Source organism: Leopardus geoffroyi, chromosome D2 (assembly GCF_018350155.1).
Source record: "Leopardus geoffroyi isolate Oge1 chromosome D2, O.geoffroyi_Oge1_pat1.0, whole genome shotgun sequence".
Classification (NCBI taxonomy): domain Eukaryota; kingdom Metazoa; phylum Chordata; class Mammalia; order Carnivora; family Felidae; genus Leopardus; species Leopardus geoffroyi.
Window position 1 is genome coordinate 15,381,520 of NC_059334.1, and position 17,418 is coordinate 15,398,937.

Sequence of the window (17,418 nt, forward strand, 5' to 3'; positions counted from 1 at the left end):
AAGCAAAGGCTATTATTCAGAGCTTGCTACAGCAAGGGAGTCGGCCACCATCACCTGTGTTTTGGTAGAGACTCAAAGGCAGGCGGAGGAGTGGGAAAGCTTTGTAGTGGGGAAAAGGGAAGGCTTCAGGTGTGCTCCGACTGGAGGCTGGGGATACTGGAGGCAGGCGACTTACAGCAGCCTGTGTGATTGGTTAGGGGGCATGTTTGGCTCTCTCTGGCTGGAAGCAGGGACAAAAATTAGGGAAGTTCTCAGTAATTAGTCGAGTCCTGGCCATTTGGGGCCGATTCTTACAGAGGTTATCGTTTGGCTTCCCGGACTTTTTGCTAGAAATAATCATCTGACTTCCTACAAGTCATAGGACTTGTCCATAGCATGTTGGCTTTCTGGACTGGTTGCTGTAGATTGTGGGTCAGAGTTCTATTTCTATATGTATCTTGTGCGGCCACCACCTGTGTCGTATTCAATCACTTCTAGAATTTCTAACAAGATAATTATGAATGTATGTAGAGATGCTTTTTGAAGAATGATCCAAAGTATGGAAAAATGGAAACAACCTAAATTTACAACAATAGGGCTCTAGTTCAATAAGTTATGCTGTATCGATGTAATATTATATAACTACCATTTCTAGATGGTCAAGAAGAATATCTGATGTCATTAAATATTTATAATACTTTAATGTAAATATAACAGTTATAAAATCATATCTGTATTACAACTTAATTTTTGTGAAAAAAAAAAAAAGTGTATATGCCTAGAAGAAAAGACAGGTATGGTACATATGTATCAAACTGACTCCTGTGGCAGTGTGGTAGGGTTAAGAGTGATTTAAAATTTCTTTTCTCTGGTTTTAATTATATATAATTAATGTGCACTGTTTTTATAGACAGAAAATTCCTTTTTTTTTTTTTTTAACATTTTATTTATTTTTGAGACAGGGAGAGACACAGCATGAACAGGGGAAGGTCAGAGAGAGAGAGACACAGAATCTGAAACAGGGTCCAGGCTCTGAGCTGTCAGCACAGAGCCCGATGTGGGGCTCGAACTCACGGACCGTGAGATCATGACCTGAGCCGAAGTCGGATGCTTAACCGACTGAGCCACCCAGGTGCCCCCAGAAAATTCCTGTCAATGTGTTATTTAAAATTTTTTTTTTTTTTTTTTTTTTTTGTTTTTCAACGTTTATTTATTTTTTGGGGGACAGAGAGAGACACAGCATGAACGGGGGAGGGGCAGAGAGAGAGGGAGACACAGAATCGGAAACAGGCTCCAGGCTCTGAGCCATCAGCCCAGAGCCCGACGCGGGGCTCGAACTCCCGGACCGCGAGATCGTGACCTGGCTGAAGTCGGACGCTTAACCGACTGCGCCACCCAGGTGCCCCTTAAAATTTTTTTTTTAACGTTTGTTTATTTTTGAGACAGAGAGAGACAGAGCATGAATAGGGGAGGGTCAGAGAGAGAGAGGGAGACACAGAATCTGAAACAGGCTCCAGGCTCTGAGTGGTCAGCACAGAGCCCGACGCGGGACTTGAACTCACGGACCGCGAGATCATGACCTGAGCTGAAGTCGGATGCTTAACCGACTGAGCCACCCAGGTGCCCCATCAATGTGTTATTTTAAAGGGAAAAAGGAAAACAAATAGTCTGTATGTTGACATATGTAATGTACCCATTTAAGAGAAGGAGACACTAAACTATGAGAAAGAGACACGAATAAATAGAAGATACGTGCAGCCTGAGGGGTGGAGCTGTCTACATTCGCCTTTCTGCAATTTTGTATGCGATATGATCACTGGCTAACGCTACTTGTTATGATAGCACTTTCTCACAAGCATGTCTCTTGAAAACTGAAAGCTTCTATCTTGACGAGCTGTCAAACGAAAGGCAAACATTTTTGGATCCAAGAAATTCTAATGGCAGTTTCACAAATGTGCCGGGAATGTTTATCTTCAGGACTCACATAGAAGCCAGCAATGTTTCTCTAATTGCTTGAAGTCCAAGGATGAAAATCTTTGTTGTATACATAATCGTGTGATTTATACTGCAGGGAAGCTAACATAATTTTACTTTTTGAGGGCCCAGGCAGATCTTAGTGGGCTTTTCAAATGGCATGCCTTGAAAGGACCTGTAGGTTCAAACCACTCACTTGTGTTCTTCTCTTAGACAACAGTTTACTCAGAAGAACATAACTCTTGACATCTTTGGTCTTGGGAATACAGTGGTTTTTATAACCCTAAAACTGGCTGTTGGGGTATATCCTCAGAAAAGGAGGGGCTGACCCTTAGGGGTGGATTCCATTGTGCATCATGGTATAAGCTAAGGCCCTTATTTTGGTCAATTATTTAAAAAGGGTTGCAAAAACTCACAGAATCTTTTTGTACCTATTGATTTTAGCATTCTTATTCACCTGAAATTATTCTCAGGGCAAGGAGCAGGTGTAGTATCTCACTGTGTCTTCCACGGTGCCAAGTACAGAGTGCAAAGTCGACTATTTAATGAATATCCACTTTATGAAGGGACTAAGTCTACCTTTACCTTGAAATCTAGATGTGGAGAATGAGTGAGAAGGAATGACTGATAAGATTTTAAAGCAGTAAATGGGACGTTGCTCCAAAGTAGTCAGGTTTGTTTACGTAATTATTTTTTCATCTGATGCTGTCCATTTATGAGTTATGAACCTTTCAGGCCCGAGTAATCGAAATGGGTGATTTTCAGTCAGCTGAGCCAGTGGTCACTGGGGTTATTTCAAGGGATTCCCTGAACCTAGAGTAGGTGATGTCCATAGATAGCTCAGTAACCTGCCTCTAACATATAAACTGTTTTTCAAATATACCTAGGTACTGTCATAATTGGTAAAAATAAAATTGATCAAAACACATTCTGAATTCATAGGAGCTGTGTAGATTTTCTGTCTATTCTTGTTTCAGTTTTGGTAACTTATTTCCAAGGGCTTTCACATTAATTTCTTATTTAACATTATGTTAACACATCAAATGATGTTTTTCAGATACCTGCTCCCAGGAGAAAAGGGAGGAAATCCAGGAACGTGAAAAGCCTAATGGACACAGTTCCAAACAAGGAAAACCAGATGTGCAAAGTCAAGACCACACTAGCACCAGCCCTGTGTTCACCGAGCCTGCCAAGATCACGACCCTGTGAGTCTAACTTACTTACTTAGCTTCATGTTGGGGCAAAGTGTGAAGCAGCCTCAGTTAGTGGCTGCTTCTTTTAATGGTTTGTTAAGGATAAGGAGGAGTTCCTAGTAGTTGTTGAAACTTTTATATATGTTAAGTTTCCAGGGCAATAGACAAAGACAGATAATCTACAGGGTAACTTCCCAGCAAGACAGCTCCGTCTTGCAAGTTATCAGTGGGCCTGAAACATCTGTGCAAGATGAGATGTCTGTGGACGCTATGCATGTCTTCATTGATGAACACGGTAAGTCCTTAGAGCTTTTTAGTAACGAGGAAGAAGGGATAAGGCTGGTGGCTTTCTCATGCCCATGTGGTCTCTTAGCCTCAGTACTAGACTTTGGAACAGGAAGACTTAGTCCTACGATTTTCTCACATAGAATGTTCTTGACTTAGTCCTACGATTTGCTCACATAGAATGTTCTTGGAGCAGAGTGTGCTCCTTCCTGCCTCAGGGCCTTTGCACATAGCATGTCCCTTTACATAGCCCACAATGTGCTATTTATCCTTCATATCTTAATTCTAAAGAAAGTTCTTCAGGGAAACCTTTTCTAGGCTCCCCAGACTTAGTCAGATTCCTCTGCTTTTTGCTCTTAACGCCCTGTCCTTTTCCTTCTTTGATACTATTATAACTTCTAATTATTTATTGACCTATAATAATTTGATTAATGGTATTTTCCCCCTCACAACTGTGAACTTTAGGAAAGCAGTACCTAGTACCTAGTACTAGTACCTAGTAAATATTTATTGGATGTATGTTGAAAATCTGACCTTGATATATATTTTTAGTGCCTTGTCATAAAAAGGATTTAAAATAGAAAAAGAAAGAAAAAAATAAAGAGAAGGAAGGAAGGAAGGAAGAGAGGAAGAGAGGGAAGAAAGAAAGGAAGGAAAGGAAAGGGAAGGGAAGGGAAGGAGGAAGGAAGTAATGTTAAGTGGCAAATTCAAAGTTCTGTAGATAAGTGATATAGGCCCTTGTTTTTTGAGGATGGGTTTTTGGCTTAAGACATCAATTAATGTTTTTTATACATCCATTAATGTTTGTTATTTTACTCTCAAAAGAATCCTGGTTTGGATGATGAATAATACGGTTACCCTATCTACAGATCAATCCTTTGTGGTCTGAAGTGCTTTTGCATCTACAGACAAAGAAGTCTTTTACACTTTAAAGAACAACATTAACACTTATATCAAAGCCTCCAGGGGGGCTGCGGTCTTCCTTATAAATGTATCTCTTGGTGGGAGGAACCTTCAAGTTGAGGTCCTGTCCTTCAGTCTACCTTCCAGCTGCTTAGAACACAGTTAATTATGCTCCGGTGTTACCTGAAGAAGGTACACCTCAAACCTGTTCTGCGGAGAGACCGTTTCCATTTACAAAGTGAACTGATTTTCACACCTCAATACCCGGAACCTCTTTAGCAGACTAATTTAACTCTGCAAATTAATTCCATCTCTTGCCGTCTCATTACTAGGCTGACACACTAGGCAGTGCTCTGTGCCCCTGCTCATCTGCGAATTCTGAGGTGGGGATGGTCTCATGACCTCCACGAAACAAAACCACATGCTTGATAAGCCTCTTTTAGCACATGATACAAAGACACATGGGCCTGGTATGTTTCATCATACTGACACATGATGAAAATAGACAAAACGATGAACTGAAGACAGTTGACCCTTGCCCAACAGAGCTTTGAACTGCACAGGTTCTCCTTATACATGGTTTTGTTTGATTGTTTGTTTCTTTTGGTTTTTGGGGATGAATACGGTGCAGTACCGGAAATGTATTTTCTCTTCCTTTTGACTTTCTTTTTTTTCTTTTTTTTTTTTTTTTTTTACATTTATTTATTTTTGAGACAGAGAGAGACAGAGCATGAATGGGGGAGGGTCAGAGAGAGAGGGAGACACAGAATCCGAAGCAGGCTCCAGGCTCTGAGCTGTCAGCACAGAGCGCGACGCGGGGCTCGAACTCACGGACCGCGAGATCATGACCTGAGCCGAAGTCGGCTGCTCAACCGACTGAGCCACCCAGGCGCCCCCCTTTTGACTTTCTTAATAGCATTTTCTTTTCTCAGGCTTACTTTATTATACGAATACAGTATATAAAACATATCACATTCAAAATGTGTGTTAGCTGACTTTGTGTTATGGGTAAGGCTTTCCCCGTTAATTAGTGGTTGAGTTTTTAAGTAGGGAGTTAGAGTCATATGTGGATGTCCAACTGTGTGGGTGGTCGGTGCCCCGAACACCTAAGATGTCCAAGGGTCAAATGTATATAAAAGTGAATTAAGAGATGGTGCAAATTAATTGATCAAAAGCAATTAAGTAATAGGTAACCGAGGCAAACTTGTCTCAGCATATTATTAGAGAGGTATGTCAAGAAGATTTTTTTAGTTACACATTCTGTGGGAAAATATAAAGAATGGACCTAGATTACCAACAATTATTATTAAAACAGTCCAAAATGAGTTCCTTCTGACTTGAAAAATGTATAAGCTGGAATGATCATATACGAATACTTGTCTAATATTCTTTGCTGAAATTTCATGATTTTCTAGGGGAAATTAGATCCTGTTATTTAAAGTCTGGAAATCAGAAAGAAGGCCCTTTACAGCATCAGCCATCAAATTATGACAGTTTCTCTCGTGCTCGGTAAGTGGAGGTCTGGTTTCTGGTTTGGGAGCTGTCGTGTTGCTGGGGGACATGTAAATTAGCCTGACTGCAAATGAAGTGAGGATCCTGGTGTAGAATGAATGTGTTAATCCGTTTGTAGGTGTCAAAGCATGTGGGTTTTGTGCGCGAGAAAAAGAAAATCTGATATCGCAGAAAAATAAAAAATAAACTGAGCCATTTTTGCAGTAGCCACGTCCAAAAATGAATGTGACATGTAAATATCAATAGAGAGGAATCCTGTGCAAACAATAGTGCTGCCTTCTGGTAGGACGACGGTGCAACACAAGAACTTGTTCTTAAATTTGTCCTGAGGAATGGACGAGAAATGTAGTTAGTTCTCACCTACAGTGATGGAAGCAAGCTCTTTTGTAGATTGATAATCTAAACATCTTTCTTATTTTCCTCCCTTCAATATGTATTGAATAACTTCCTAAATGATATTCTAAATGATGTTAATTAGGTTTGATATTGAATTAGCTTGTGCATCTGGAACATACCCGGATTCATGGGCAAGCCGTAAATCTTACTAATGGCAGACGGAATTCATTGTTCATTCTGGATTTCAAGATTCTTTGAGGATAATTCACGTGGACACACCTCAGTTGTCTGCTCTTAGTGGGGAAGTACATTTATCATGTACGTTCCTTTAGAATGGCATGTATATTTGAAGATTTATGGGGGTCCTTTGTGGTGTGATTAGAACGCCTTAGGCGTCACGCCTGGAGAGTTCAAAGGGAGTTATAGGAACCTTAATTCCAGATCCTGCGGTTCAGTGCTCCTTCCCAGGGTCAAAGTTTCCTGCACAGGTGTGCATGGGAAATCCAAGGAGGAGCCCCACGTGGGCCTAGAAGGAAGACTGTCTGTGTCCTTGCGGTCTCGTCTCCAGGTGGAATTTTGTTGTGTACCAGCCTTTTAGGCTGTTTCCTCATTGCTGCCACTGCTGCTTAAGAATGCTGGTGTCAGCCATTCCGGCAGAGTTGATGGGTACTGTAGGTGGTGACTCTCCCAGGCCACCCTGTCCCAACTGGGCCCCGACCCTGAAGCAGCCTGCTGTATCCAGAGTCACCCCTGCAGGGAAACATGCATATTCTCCATCGCTGGCAGGCCTTCCACTCTTCCTCTGTCTCCCTCAGGTGCCCACGTTCTGGTCAAAATAGACAGAAGGGTGCCTGGGTGGCTCAACCGGTTGGACTTGATTTCGGCTCAGGTCATGATCTCAGAGTCTTGGATTGAGCCCCACATCAGGCTCTGCACTAAGTGTGGAGTCTGCTGAGGATTCTCTCTCCCTCTCCCTCTCCCCCCCCCAGTTTGTGTGCTCTCTCTCTTTCTCTCTAAAATACAAAACAAAAACAAAAACAAACAAAAACCCAAAAAACCAAAAAGCCTGGAAAACAAAATTCTTTTCTAGCCAAAAGACACACAAAGTCCCCGTGCAAATGGAGGCCCAGGAGAAGAGGGAGGTTTGATGCACTCACCTCAGCCCCCGCCTCCGGGACATTCGTTAGAGTGGCTTGATGGACATAGGCGTCTAAGATGGCAGGTCTCTCAGACCAAATACTCAATTCCGCGAGAACACAGCCTGGAAAGCTGTCACATTATTCTGCAGTCCTCAGTTGCAAGCTGTAGTGTTTTTAAACTAAATTTAAAACAATTACAAGCCCCTTATTTTATCCCAAAATAAAGCTACCAGACTTTCTTATTTTTCTTTTCCTGGGCAAATGTGCTTTACTTTCCTGCTCCGTAAAGGCTTTGATTGCCTTTGCCGGTAATGCCCGTTAGAATAAAGTCGCGTATCCAGAGCCTGAAAAAGTTAAAAATGTACAGTGTGCAAATAAGAACCAGAGAGAATGCCTGCAAGGGTTCCAGTAGGCTCCTCCTCCTTAGGTTTTGCCTCATGCAGAGCCACCTGCTAACTCGAGTTTTCCCCATTCATTGCCCTCTCTTTATTAAATTTCCCACAAGTCTTGCTTTCTTTCATCTCCCCTGCGTTTCCCCTCCAGACTAGAGCTCTTTATTGTATAACCTGCCCTCTATTTCTAGAGCTGTCAAGGCTTCGGTGTGCCACAGGGCACTGACTCGGAGCGAGAGAGCTTCCGGCCAGGTGTGGTCGCTAGGGCTGCTGAATGTGTGTGTGCTGAGCACCCCCGAGAAGCCCTTGAACAGTCTCAGGTCTCAGTCCTTCCCGAGCACTGCCGTTTTGGCTACATACAACAGATAGACCCCCTTCCTACTACACCTGAGAGAATCTGAGTCAAAAGGCCTCCTCACTGTGGGAATTTGGGGTCATGTAACTGAGACATCTTGCAGACGTCTTCAGGGGTGTGGTTTCTCCTTCTCCATCTCTCTCCTGTTCCTGCGTTTTGACACCCCTCTCAGATACTGAACTCTGGTGGTCAGAAGATGCCTGTAGTAGCCCCGGGCCTTATGTCTTCTCTCAATCGAGTCCAGCAAGGACAACATGCTTCTCTCCCATAAACCCCACTATAAGAGTCTCATTGAGTCGGATTTGGTCCTGACTGGGCCACGTTCCCTGAGCCCAGTCACCAAGGCAAGTACTTGGCTTAGCTCTACGATCATGTATAGAGGTGCAGTCATAGGTTCCCTCTGAGAAAGGTTGGGGGTGGCTCTTTAGAGGTAAATTTGGAGCAGGGTGGATGGAGGTGGGGCAGCAAAAATCAACAGATGACCCCCGAGGATTCTCTGTTTCTGGTAAAAGTCATTCGATTAAACTAATTACTGAGCTTCTCTAAGGAGAATAATGATCAAGTTTTGTAAAAACAGCGTTCCCCTTCAAGAAAAGCTTTATATTATTTCCCTGGTCATCACTAACATTTCTTGTGTGCAAACATGCCAATGGAGAGCTCTTGGCCCACCACCTCCCATGCTAAGTTCTAAGTCTTTGACCACCTGCCCTATCCCCAAGGTAATTTGGCAGTGAATTGGTTTTAAGAGCTGTACGAAAGAATGGCACATAGCCATGCATATCTTCTTGTGCTTCACAGATAAAATGGAATAGGATACATGTTTGCTCTCACATGTACAGACCATTGCTTGAGAATATCCATGTTCTCTACACTGCCTGTGCTTTGAAATAAGTTAGTTGTTCAGAAGGGACTTTGTTACGGGGTGTTATGGCAATTCAATGGCCCGTTTGGGCATAAGGGATGTACAGTGCTCCCTGTTTAATGCATGAGAACAAAACTCAAGTCGCTTCACTTAGCAAAATTATAGCGTTGAAGCGGCTCCCTCGGCTGTTCTAGAAAAGTGGAGAAGGGGCTGCCATCTGTTCAACTCATGCTCAGGAAAAACGGCTGAGTGCTATGCAGAGTCCCGTGATCTTCTGGACTTAAACTGCTCTCTGACGGGCTTATGCTGGATATTCAAACAGTCTCACAGTCCTCCCCAGACTTGGGGACAGTGGAAGCTATGCCATCCTTCATGGGAGACTCGTTTCTTTGGGTTCGTAATAAGCCTTGGCTTTCATGGAAATTCGTGATGTAGTGATGATTCGGGTATCTTTGAATTGATGGTATGAAGGGAAAACTTCTGTAAATAGGATAAAAGCAAGCAGGTTCAACTGAAATATTTTAGTCCCTACGTTAACGGACTACTGTGTGTTGGGGTGTGCACGGGGGCGAGTGTCCTCTGTCTCTAATGTAAAGAATGATACCAGAGCAGGGGCGCCTGGGTGGCTCAGTTGGTTAAGTGTCCAACTTTGGCTCAGGTCATGATCTTACAGATGGTTTGCGGGGTTGAGCCCCACATCGGGCTTCGTGCTGACAGCTCAGAGCCTGGAGCCTGCTTCGGACTCTGTGTCCTCTCTTTCTCTGTCCCTCCCCTGCTCTCACCAACCCCCCCCATCTGTCTCAAAAATAAGTTACAAAAACATTAAAAAAAACAATTGAAAAAAAAAAAAAGAATGCTACCAGAGCAGAAGGCAGCTGATCAAGTACAAGGCCAGCGGGTCAGGATTTTGCAAACTTGGAAAGGCCGGGTAACGCCTTGCACCTGTGTTCCAACACACCTGCAGGCTTTCTGTGGGAAGCAACATTATGGCAGTTCCAGGCCCCAAAGGGATCACTTCCCTGTAATAATTCTGGTCATGGCTGCCACCACTTGTTAAATATGTATTGTGTGCGAAGCACTCTGCTAAGTCATCAGTTGTCCAATTGTCAACATGACATGTGAGATTTGCTCCATTTCACAGAAAAGGAAATAAGACTGAGAAACATGCTCAACCTTCAGTGGCTAGCAAGTGGGCTCAGGACACTTGGGTCTTCGTCCCTGGTCCTCTGCCTCAACAGGGGCCACAGACTCAGAGCCCCGTGGCTCCCAGGCAGGTAGTGTAGACGGGGGAAGCAGGCCAGTGTCACATGTTAGGAGTGGCGGCTCCCACAGGCCACTGGAGGGCATTTATCTACTTAGGCCAACTCAGTAAGCCCGGCCCGAATGGATTTTCCGGTACTTTCCACAAGGAGCTAAAAATCCACATTTATTTGTAAAGTTCTCTTTTGTTTAATGTTGCCAGTTTGAATTGGTTTGAAATACCACAGGCTACAGATGACACGTGTGTGGTTACTGTGGCCTGTGGACTACTGGTTGTCCAGTCCTGGTCTGAAGCCCAGGCCTTCACCCCACGCCCCGAGACCTCCTGTGGAGCAGCCCTGCCTGCAAACACACGCCTTACAGAGATGCCCTTATGTGGTCCCCACCGCCCGGGCAGGCGTGCACTGAGCCTGCTCCCCCGCACCCCTGCGCAGCCCTGCCCCTCATCCCTCCTCTCTGCGAAGCCCACGCTGGCCAGCCTTCAGCCCTTCCTCTCTAAGTGTCTGTCCTTCTTTACCTCAATTGCCCTCCTCCATTCAGTCCTACCCTTTGGAATAATCACCTGTCAAAGCACAAATTGCGATCTGCCTCTCTGTACTTCTTTATCTTATCAATCCCTTCTGTACAAACGAATCCGCTGCTCCATGTCAGAGGGGGGCTTATCACATTCTCCCTGGTACCTCATTTACTTGTGTAGGACTCCCGTCCCCCCTAGACTGTACCTGTCTAGAGAAAAGTGCCTCCGACCAGTGCCTTTAGAGCCCTCACTTAGCCCTCTGTAGATAGATGTTGAGTAAATTCTGAATTGAATCAAGTCGGATCATTGGAAGTGACACAGAGAGCCCAGCTGGAGTTCGGACAGTGCTCAGACCAGCTGGGCATTCAGCGAGAGGAGGTGACAAGCTGAATAGGAGAAGCGCAGTCAGGTCACCGGGGCCGTGAAGCCTGGTCGAGGAGTTCGCGCTGTGTTCTACCTGTAGCAACAGGAGCAATTCGACCCATTTGTAGACAGAAGCAATCCGGCGAACGTGGGATCATCAAGACAACATCAGCACAAACTCCCTCACCCTGTGGCGCTTGGAGTGAAAGAGCTGGAAACCCTAGCAGTTTGCCTGGTCATTTGATTACAGATTTGATTACCTTTTCCTTCTCGTAAGTGGGGAGATGGACCCAAAAAGCCCCCAAACTGAAACTAAAAATAAATAAATAAACAAACAAACAAATAAATAAATAAATAAAATGCAGCCCTGCAGAATGACTATTCAAACCGCTGGACACAGAAATCAGAGATTGCAGCTGACATTAGATTTTCCTGTCTTGTGTTCTACTCATTCACGACTACATAGTTCTCTGTGTCCGCATGGATGGGGCTGTAATGGGGCATCGGGTTTAGTACTGAGTAGCCTGCGCATGAGTGTCAGTCTTAGGCTGATCCAGGCTTCAGTTCCAACACTCACATGGACTTTTTGGTTGACAGTGAACAACTTGCTTAGCCATCTTAAGTATCCATTTACTAATCCATAAATAGAAATGATATAGTAATTAATTCACCAGGTGGCTTTAAAAGTTAAACATAACAGGCATATATAGCACTTAGGACAGTACCTGCCACAAGGGTATTGTTATTATCTGCAAACAGAAGCAGTGGGGCCAGGGGCTAAACTTCACCGTGGCCTGATAGGGCAAAGCATCCTGACTTTACCTGGGTGGAGGCCTTCCCTCCAGTGCTTTTATGAGTTACTTTATGAGATTTTTAAGGCGGCTAAGTACTTTGTATGCTCTCTGTCAACCTGTTGAGTTCCAACATTTTGGCCTCTGTGGTAATTTTAGAATAGGTACTTTAATATTGTATCCTTGGCTTTTAATGCCATTAAATGTTGAGTTCTCACTACAGTAAATATAAACTTTGGTTTTGAACTTGGAAGGATTCCTAGTTAGGACTGTTGCTAAGCCATTCAGCCATGGAAGATATTGGAAAAGCAGCTTTTTCCCTGTAAGGCAACTTCAGTGGCTGGGATTGCCTCCAACTAGGCCATTAAACCATGGATCCTTATTATTGGCAAGAAAGCCATTCCTCTCTGCCATTGTTAAGTCCAGTTGCCACGTGACAGTTTTATATCCCGACTCCCAGGCATGAATAGGGAATTGTTTGGGGTGTAATTTCCATGTCTCTTTGGGGGATTCCTGGAGGAAACCAGGAGAGGAAACAAATTTCCCTCCTTGGCCCCACTGTCATTGTGGGAACCAGCGCATTTCTCATTAACTGCCAAAGAAATGTAAGCAGCGTTTTCCGGTTGTACAATAGCTGTCCGTAAAGCAGGTACCTTTGGTAACACTCTCTAACATAGCCCTGCTCTCCCCAGATACTAGGATGAGGGAACTCTGGCTTGAATTGCAGCATTTAGAATTGCTACTTAAAAAACTTTCAGAGGACAAACTCATTACCCAGCACCTAGGATTGATTCAGTAGCTCAGAGCCTAACATGAGCTAATCTACCTAGAAAGATGTAGTTACGAGTCTGCCCAGAAAATCAAAGTTGATGTAGGCTCTCTGCTTAGGAAGTTGAAGTGTGTCTTGTGTCTAAAAGGTTCATTGCAGACTGAACTTTCCTCTGTAGATCTTGCAAGTAAAGCTTGATAGGTTCTTTTCTTTGTTCAGCAAAGATTTACATTTCTTTTGTCTATAAATTCTTCCAAGTAACATAGCAGAGCTTTCTTCTGTGAAAGATCTACCACCGTGTTTCAGTATTAATCTAGCTTTTCTAGTGTCAGAAGCAGTCGGATGAAAATGCATGCAAAATGCATATTGTCCGGTGTCCAGTGAAATCTGATGGAAAGACATAGTATTTTCTTTCATTTTGAGTCTCTGTTACTCAAAAAGTAGGCATAGTAGTCCACTGAATGGAAGACTCATTCTAGAGCATACTAGTTTATAGGATTTTTATTGGGGGATTTTTTTTTTATTTAAGAAAAAAATTTTTTAATGTTTATTTTTGAGACAGAGACAGAGCATGAGTGGGGGAGGGGCAGAGAGAGAGGGAGACACAGAATCCGAAGCAGGCTCCAGGCCCAGGGCTGGAGCACAGAGCCCGACACAGGGCTCAAACTCACAAACCATGAGATCATGACCTAAGCCGAAGTCAGACACTTAATGCACTGAGCCACCCAGGTGTCCCCGGGGGCCTTTTTGTACTTCAACTTGTTTTTAATTGAAAGAGTAGAGTAGTTTGGGTAATAGTGTGCTGATTTATCTGGATTCACTTATATCTGGCTTTTATTTGCTTATGAATCATTGTAGTACATATCAAAGCAGATATTGTTCTGTTTATAAACTAGGTGTATTTTTGGATGCTGCTGAATCTCTAAACCCAGTGAGTACTTTGCTTCAAAGGTGGATCAAAGCCCTGTGCTTAGTCTTTCTTGCTTCTTCAGAACTCTTTCTGTTGATATTACCAGTCTTTCTGACCCTTACCTGAGTAAAACTTCCCTTACTCATTGGGATCAATTCTGAGGAAAGCCCTTTCAAGCCACAATGAATGAACCTGGTTCCCAAAGAAGGCAAGGAGCAGAAAGTTGCACAAAAGAATTATCTCTTTTAGAACCCTCTGTTTTACATTAGTCAGAAGAAATATTGATCCCTGGTTTGGAAAAGCTGAGCTGGAGTATCAGGCATTGAAGTTAGTCAATTAGGTCTTCAAAACGTGGAGAAAAATGTGAATTCCGCCAATGTTGGATATGCTCAGTGCTATGTTCCATTCAAGCACAAGTTGAAAATGTCAATTCTAACTATAAATCTTTGAGAGTTTGCATATAGCTGCATTACTATGTTGACTTGTATAGTGGAGAGTTATGTGTGTACTGCTTTAAATAAAACAAACAAACTTTGGGGGGATCTAGGTGCCTTTGATCACATAGAGGTGGAAGTGATCTGGAGGAAGCACAGAAGCATCCAGAGTTTCAAACTCTTTGAAGAGTTTCTGCCATTTCCAAATTTCTGTCCCTCCGTCTTTTGTTTTTTTAGTTCTTATCTCTGTTCCTTCCACTCTGGTCCTTGTTTCGCTTTTCTGGACACTTGACAGAGAGATGAAGTTTTCATCCAGGCACAGAGTCATAAAGATGGAAGGGTTAGGAGGTTGATTCTAGAGACTTCTGTTCCGAGGCACCTTCTCTGACTCCTTGGGAAGGCCTGCCACACTGTTTCGGTGGCCATAGCCCCAACTGCCACACGGTGGCAGTAGACGCCGTGCCTGAGGCCCTGTCTCCCTCCTTTTGCTCACGTGCACAGATGGATTTTACTGTCCTGTGAGAGCTGTTTGCAGACTCTCAATCTAGAATCCCCGTTAAAGTTCCAAATAAAGGTTATCGTTTTTAAAATTTTTTTTTTTTTCAACATTTATTCATTTTTGGGACAGAGAGAGACAGAGCATGAACGGGGGAGGGGCAGAGAGAGAGGGAGACACAGAATCAGAAACAGGCTCCAGGCTCTGAGCCATCAGCCCAGAGCCCGACGCGGGGCTCAAACTCACGGACCGCGAGATCGTGACCTGGCTGAAGTCGGACGCCTAACCGACTGCGCCACCCAGGCGCCCCAAAGGTTATCGTTTTTAAAACAAGGCTGCTTTATTTAATTATCCTACATACTAAGCACGTTGCTTGGCTGTGAGTTCCATTTTCAGGCTGCCCCTCTGGGTGACTTGTTCCCATGTGTCCCCCGGGGCGGGGGGGTGGGGGGTGGGGAGGTCTGAAGAACAAGAAGGACCAGCAGAGAGAAGGGTCCTCTTTCTCTAGATGGTGGGCCATAATTCTGAGATCCGGGGAAGACGAAGAATTTCAGGAATTCTTTTTTTCCACGGTGATGGGAAAATGTAGAAGAATCACATGTATTTTCATTATTTGTTGCTTGCAGAGTCTAAATGAATGAAAGCTGGGGAGTACAATATGGTGGAATGTTGTCCCCATCAATCTGAGACTCAGCTCTGCCCATACAAGAGTCACCATCCTGGCCCAGACTAGCACCTAGCCCCTGGTCCACCTTTATATCCTCCTACCGGCTGCTTCTTTGGTAGTTTCTGTCACCAGCCACTCTTTCTGTTATTGTCCTGAGCCCAATCTAATTTAAGTCAATTCAGCGACTCCATCACCCAGAACCAAACTAATGTGCCAGCGATTAACCAGAGAGAAGGTGATCAAGACCAGACCTGCAGGTATTGTCCTCTGATAGTTCAGAGTGTAGTTTTATTACAGGTTTGGAATATTGCTGTTTCAGGGAAGGAAATATCTCTTAAAACTCAGCCTTTTTTTGTCACATTATGTTTATTCACGTAAGGGGAAATCTCCGGCCTTAAGTTAGGAAAACAGAGACGTTTTAGATGATTGCAGAGCCCATGGTGCACAGTTAAACAAGGGCCAAAAAGCAGTGGATGGTCTGAGAAGAGTAGAAGAATAAGTCTGAGAAGAAGCAGAAGGTAAGCAGGCGTTCTTTAAGGACTGGTAGGAAGACTTCTGTCCGCTCCGTGATTTTTGTGACATCACAGCCTCTTTGGTTCTTGATTGGGAAGCTGGTGAACATCCATCATGACTACAACATCAGGACCCCAGAGAACAACATTTAAGCAAGGGGAGAAATCTCTTCCAGTTGAACAGTGCCGACTGTAACATTTAATCATCTCTTCCTGGCCAGATCGGAAGCCCATATACACGTGTGATACAGGTTTTCTGGTGAGGCCACACTGGTCATAAAGCTAGGACAAGGATCTTTTTTAATATCATCATGCTTTGTTTAGAACATTCAACTTTTATGAAAGAAGTTAATGAAGAGGGAACTTAGTAAGCTATTGGAGTCTGTTTTTTTTTTTTTTTTTTTATAAAATAAAGAGGATTGAGTGTGAGTTGAGGGCAAGACACTCTTCCCCCATTCATGCTAACAGAAACAATTGGAGGTAATGTTATTTGTATGAAATGCATTGGGGTCATGTTGCTGTTTCATATGAGAATAAACAAAGTTGGGTCCCATATCCATAGAAGGAAATAAATAAGGTATGGTTAAGTGTCTAATACGTGGGAGACACCATTTAGTGGTTTACATATCTAGTCTGATTTGATTCTCACAACCCCTGTGCTGGAGATATCTTCCCTATTTTCTAGGTGAGGATTGGAGATAGGACGACAAAGGCTTGTAGTCACAGATAGTAATTAGTAGAGCAATAATCCAAGCCTCGTTCTGCTTAATTCTAGAACTTATCCAAAAGATTTTTGAAAAGAAAACCAAACCCTAGATTTTAACATGAGATTTTCAAATGGCTTCAATAAAAAAAAAAAAATTTCTTGTTATTATCACTTTACTGCCGGAAACATGCTAAGTAATCTGCAGATATTAAGCTGAGGTGTGTTGACCCTTCCTTTGTATCGTGTTTCCTGGCGCGAAGCAGCAGCAACGGGAGGCTGGCTCTAACAGCCAGTCCTTAGTTCATTTCAGTTGGCAATAGAGGGCGCTATTCACTTTCTAAGATTTTCTCAAAGAAGCACACGTGTCCATCCGGCTCCTGCCTGTTTACAGTCATCACTTACATTATTGACAGTGCAATCAGATTAATCTTTTGATTTTTGTGAAGTTCTGGCACTTGCCAGAGTCTGCTGGCATTTGCTGAGATTTAGATTTCCCCAAATTTGTACGAGCGAGGCACTCTCGATCCTGTTGTGTTCGGCTATGCAACAACACGATTACAGGACGCGGTGGTTTCTGTACGAAGCAAGAAAGTCTGAGTGCACGTTGCCTTTATAAATCTAACTGCTTTTTTTCTTTTTTCTGTTAGTTAAAAGATGTTACACCACTACCCCAGACAGGAAGCACAAGCACAGTGTGTGCAACAGTCATCCAAATAACGGAAGGATAGGATTTTTAAGTTTGAAGCTCCATGTACTTCGCGCTTTGCTCCTTCACTCCTGACTTTAACATACGGCGTTTCCTGAATGGTTCTTTATCAGAGTGTCTCTACTGAATGCACCATCAAGTAGTCATAAATGATGTCTGAAAATGTAGAGAGATGTGCGTGTATGTATGTACAGTGGAACTATTTTATTTATTTTTAAAATATTTTTAAGGTTCTTTACTTTGAGAGAGAGAGAGAGAGAGAGCATGAACAGGAGAGAAGCAGAGAGAGAGGGAGAGAATCCCAAGCAGGCTCCACACTGTCAGCTGTCTCGAACTCACGAACCATGAGATCATGAC

General features: G+C 43.5%; 1 protein-coding gene across 4 annotated transcripts in view; it reads left to right on the forward strand.

Moving 5' to 3' along the window:
• Positions 1 to 17,418, forward strand: part of PCNX2 (pecanex 2) — a 302,310-nt gene that overhangs the window by 42,698 nt on the left and 242,194 nt on the right. For all 4 annotated transcript variants that reach the window (XM_045437338.1, XM_045437341.1, XM_045437340.1 and 1 more), the window contains exons 6-8: positions 3,011 to 3,158; positions 3,296 to 3,441; positions 5,750 to 5,843. In XM_045437338.1, the coding sequence (XP_045293294.1) occupies positions 3,011 to 3,158; positions 3,296 to 3,441; positions 5,750 to 5,843 (388 nt within the window). The remainder of the gene's footprint in view (positions 1 to 3,010; positions 3,159 to 3,295; positions 3,442 to 5,749; positions 5,844 to 17,418) is intronic.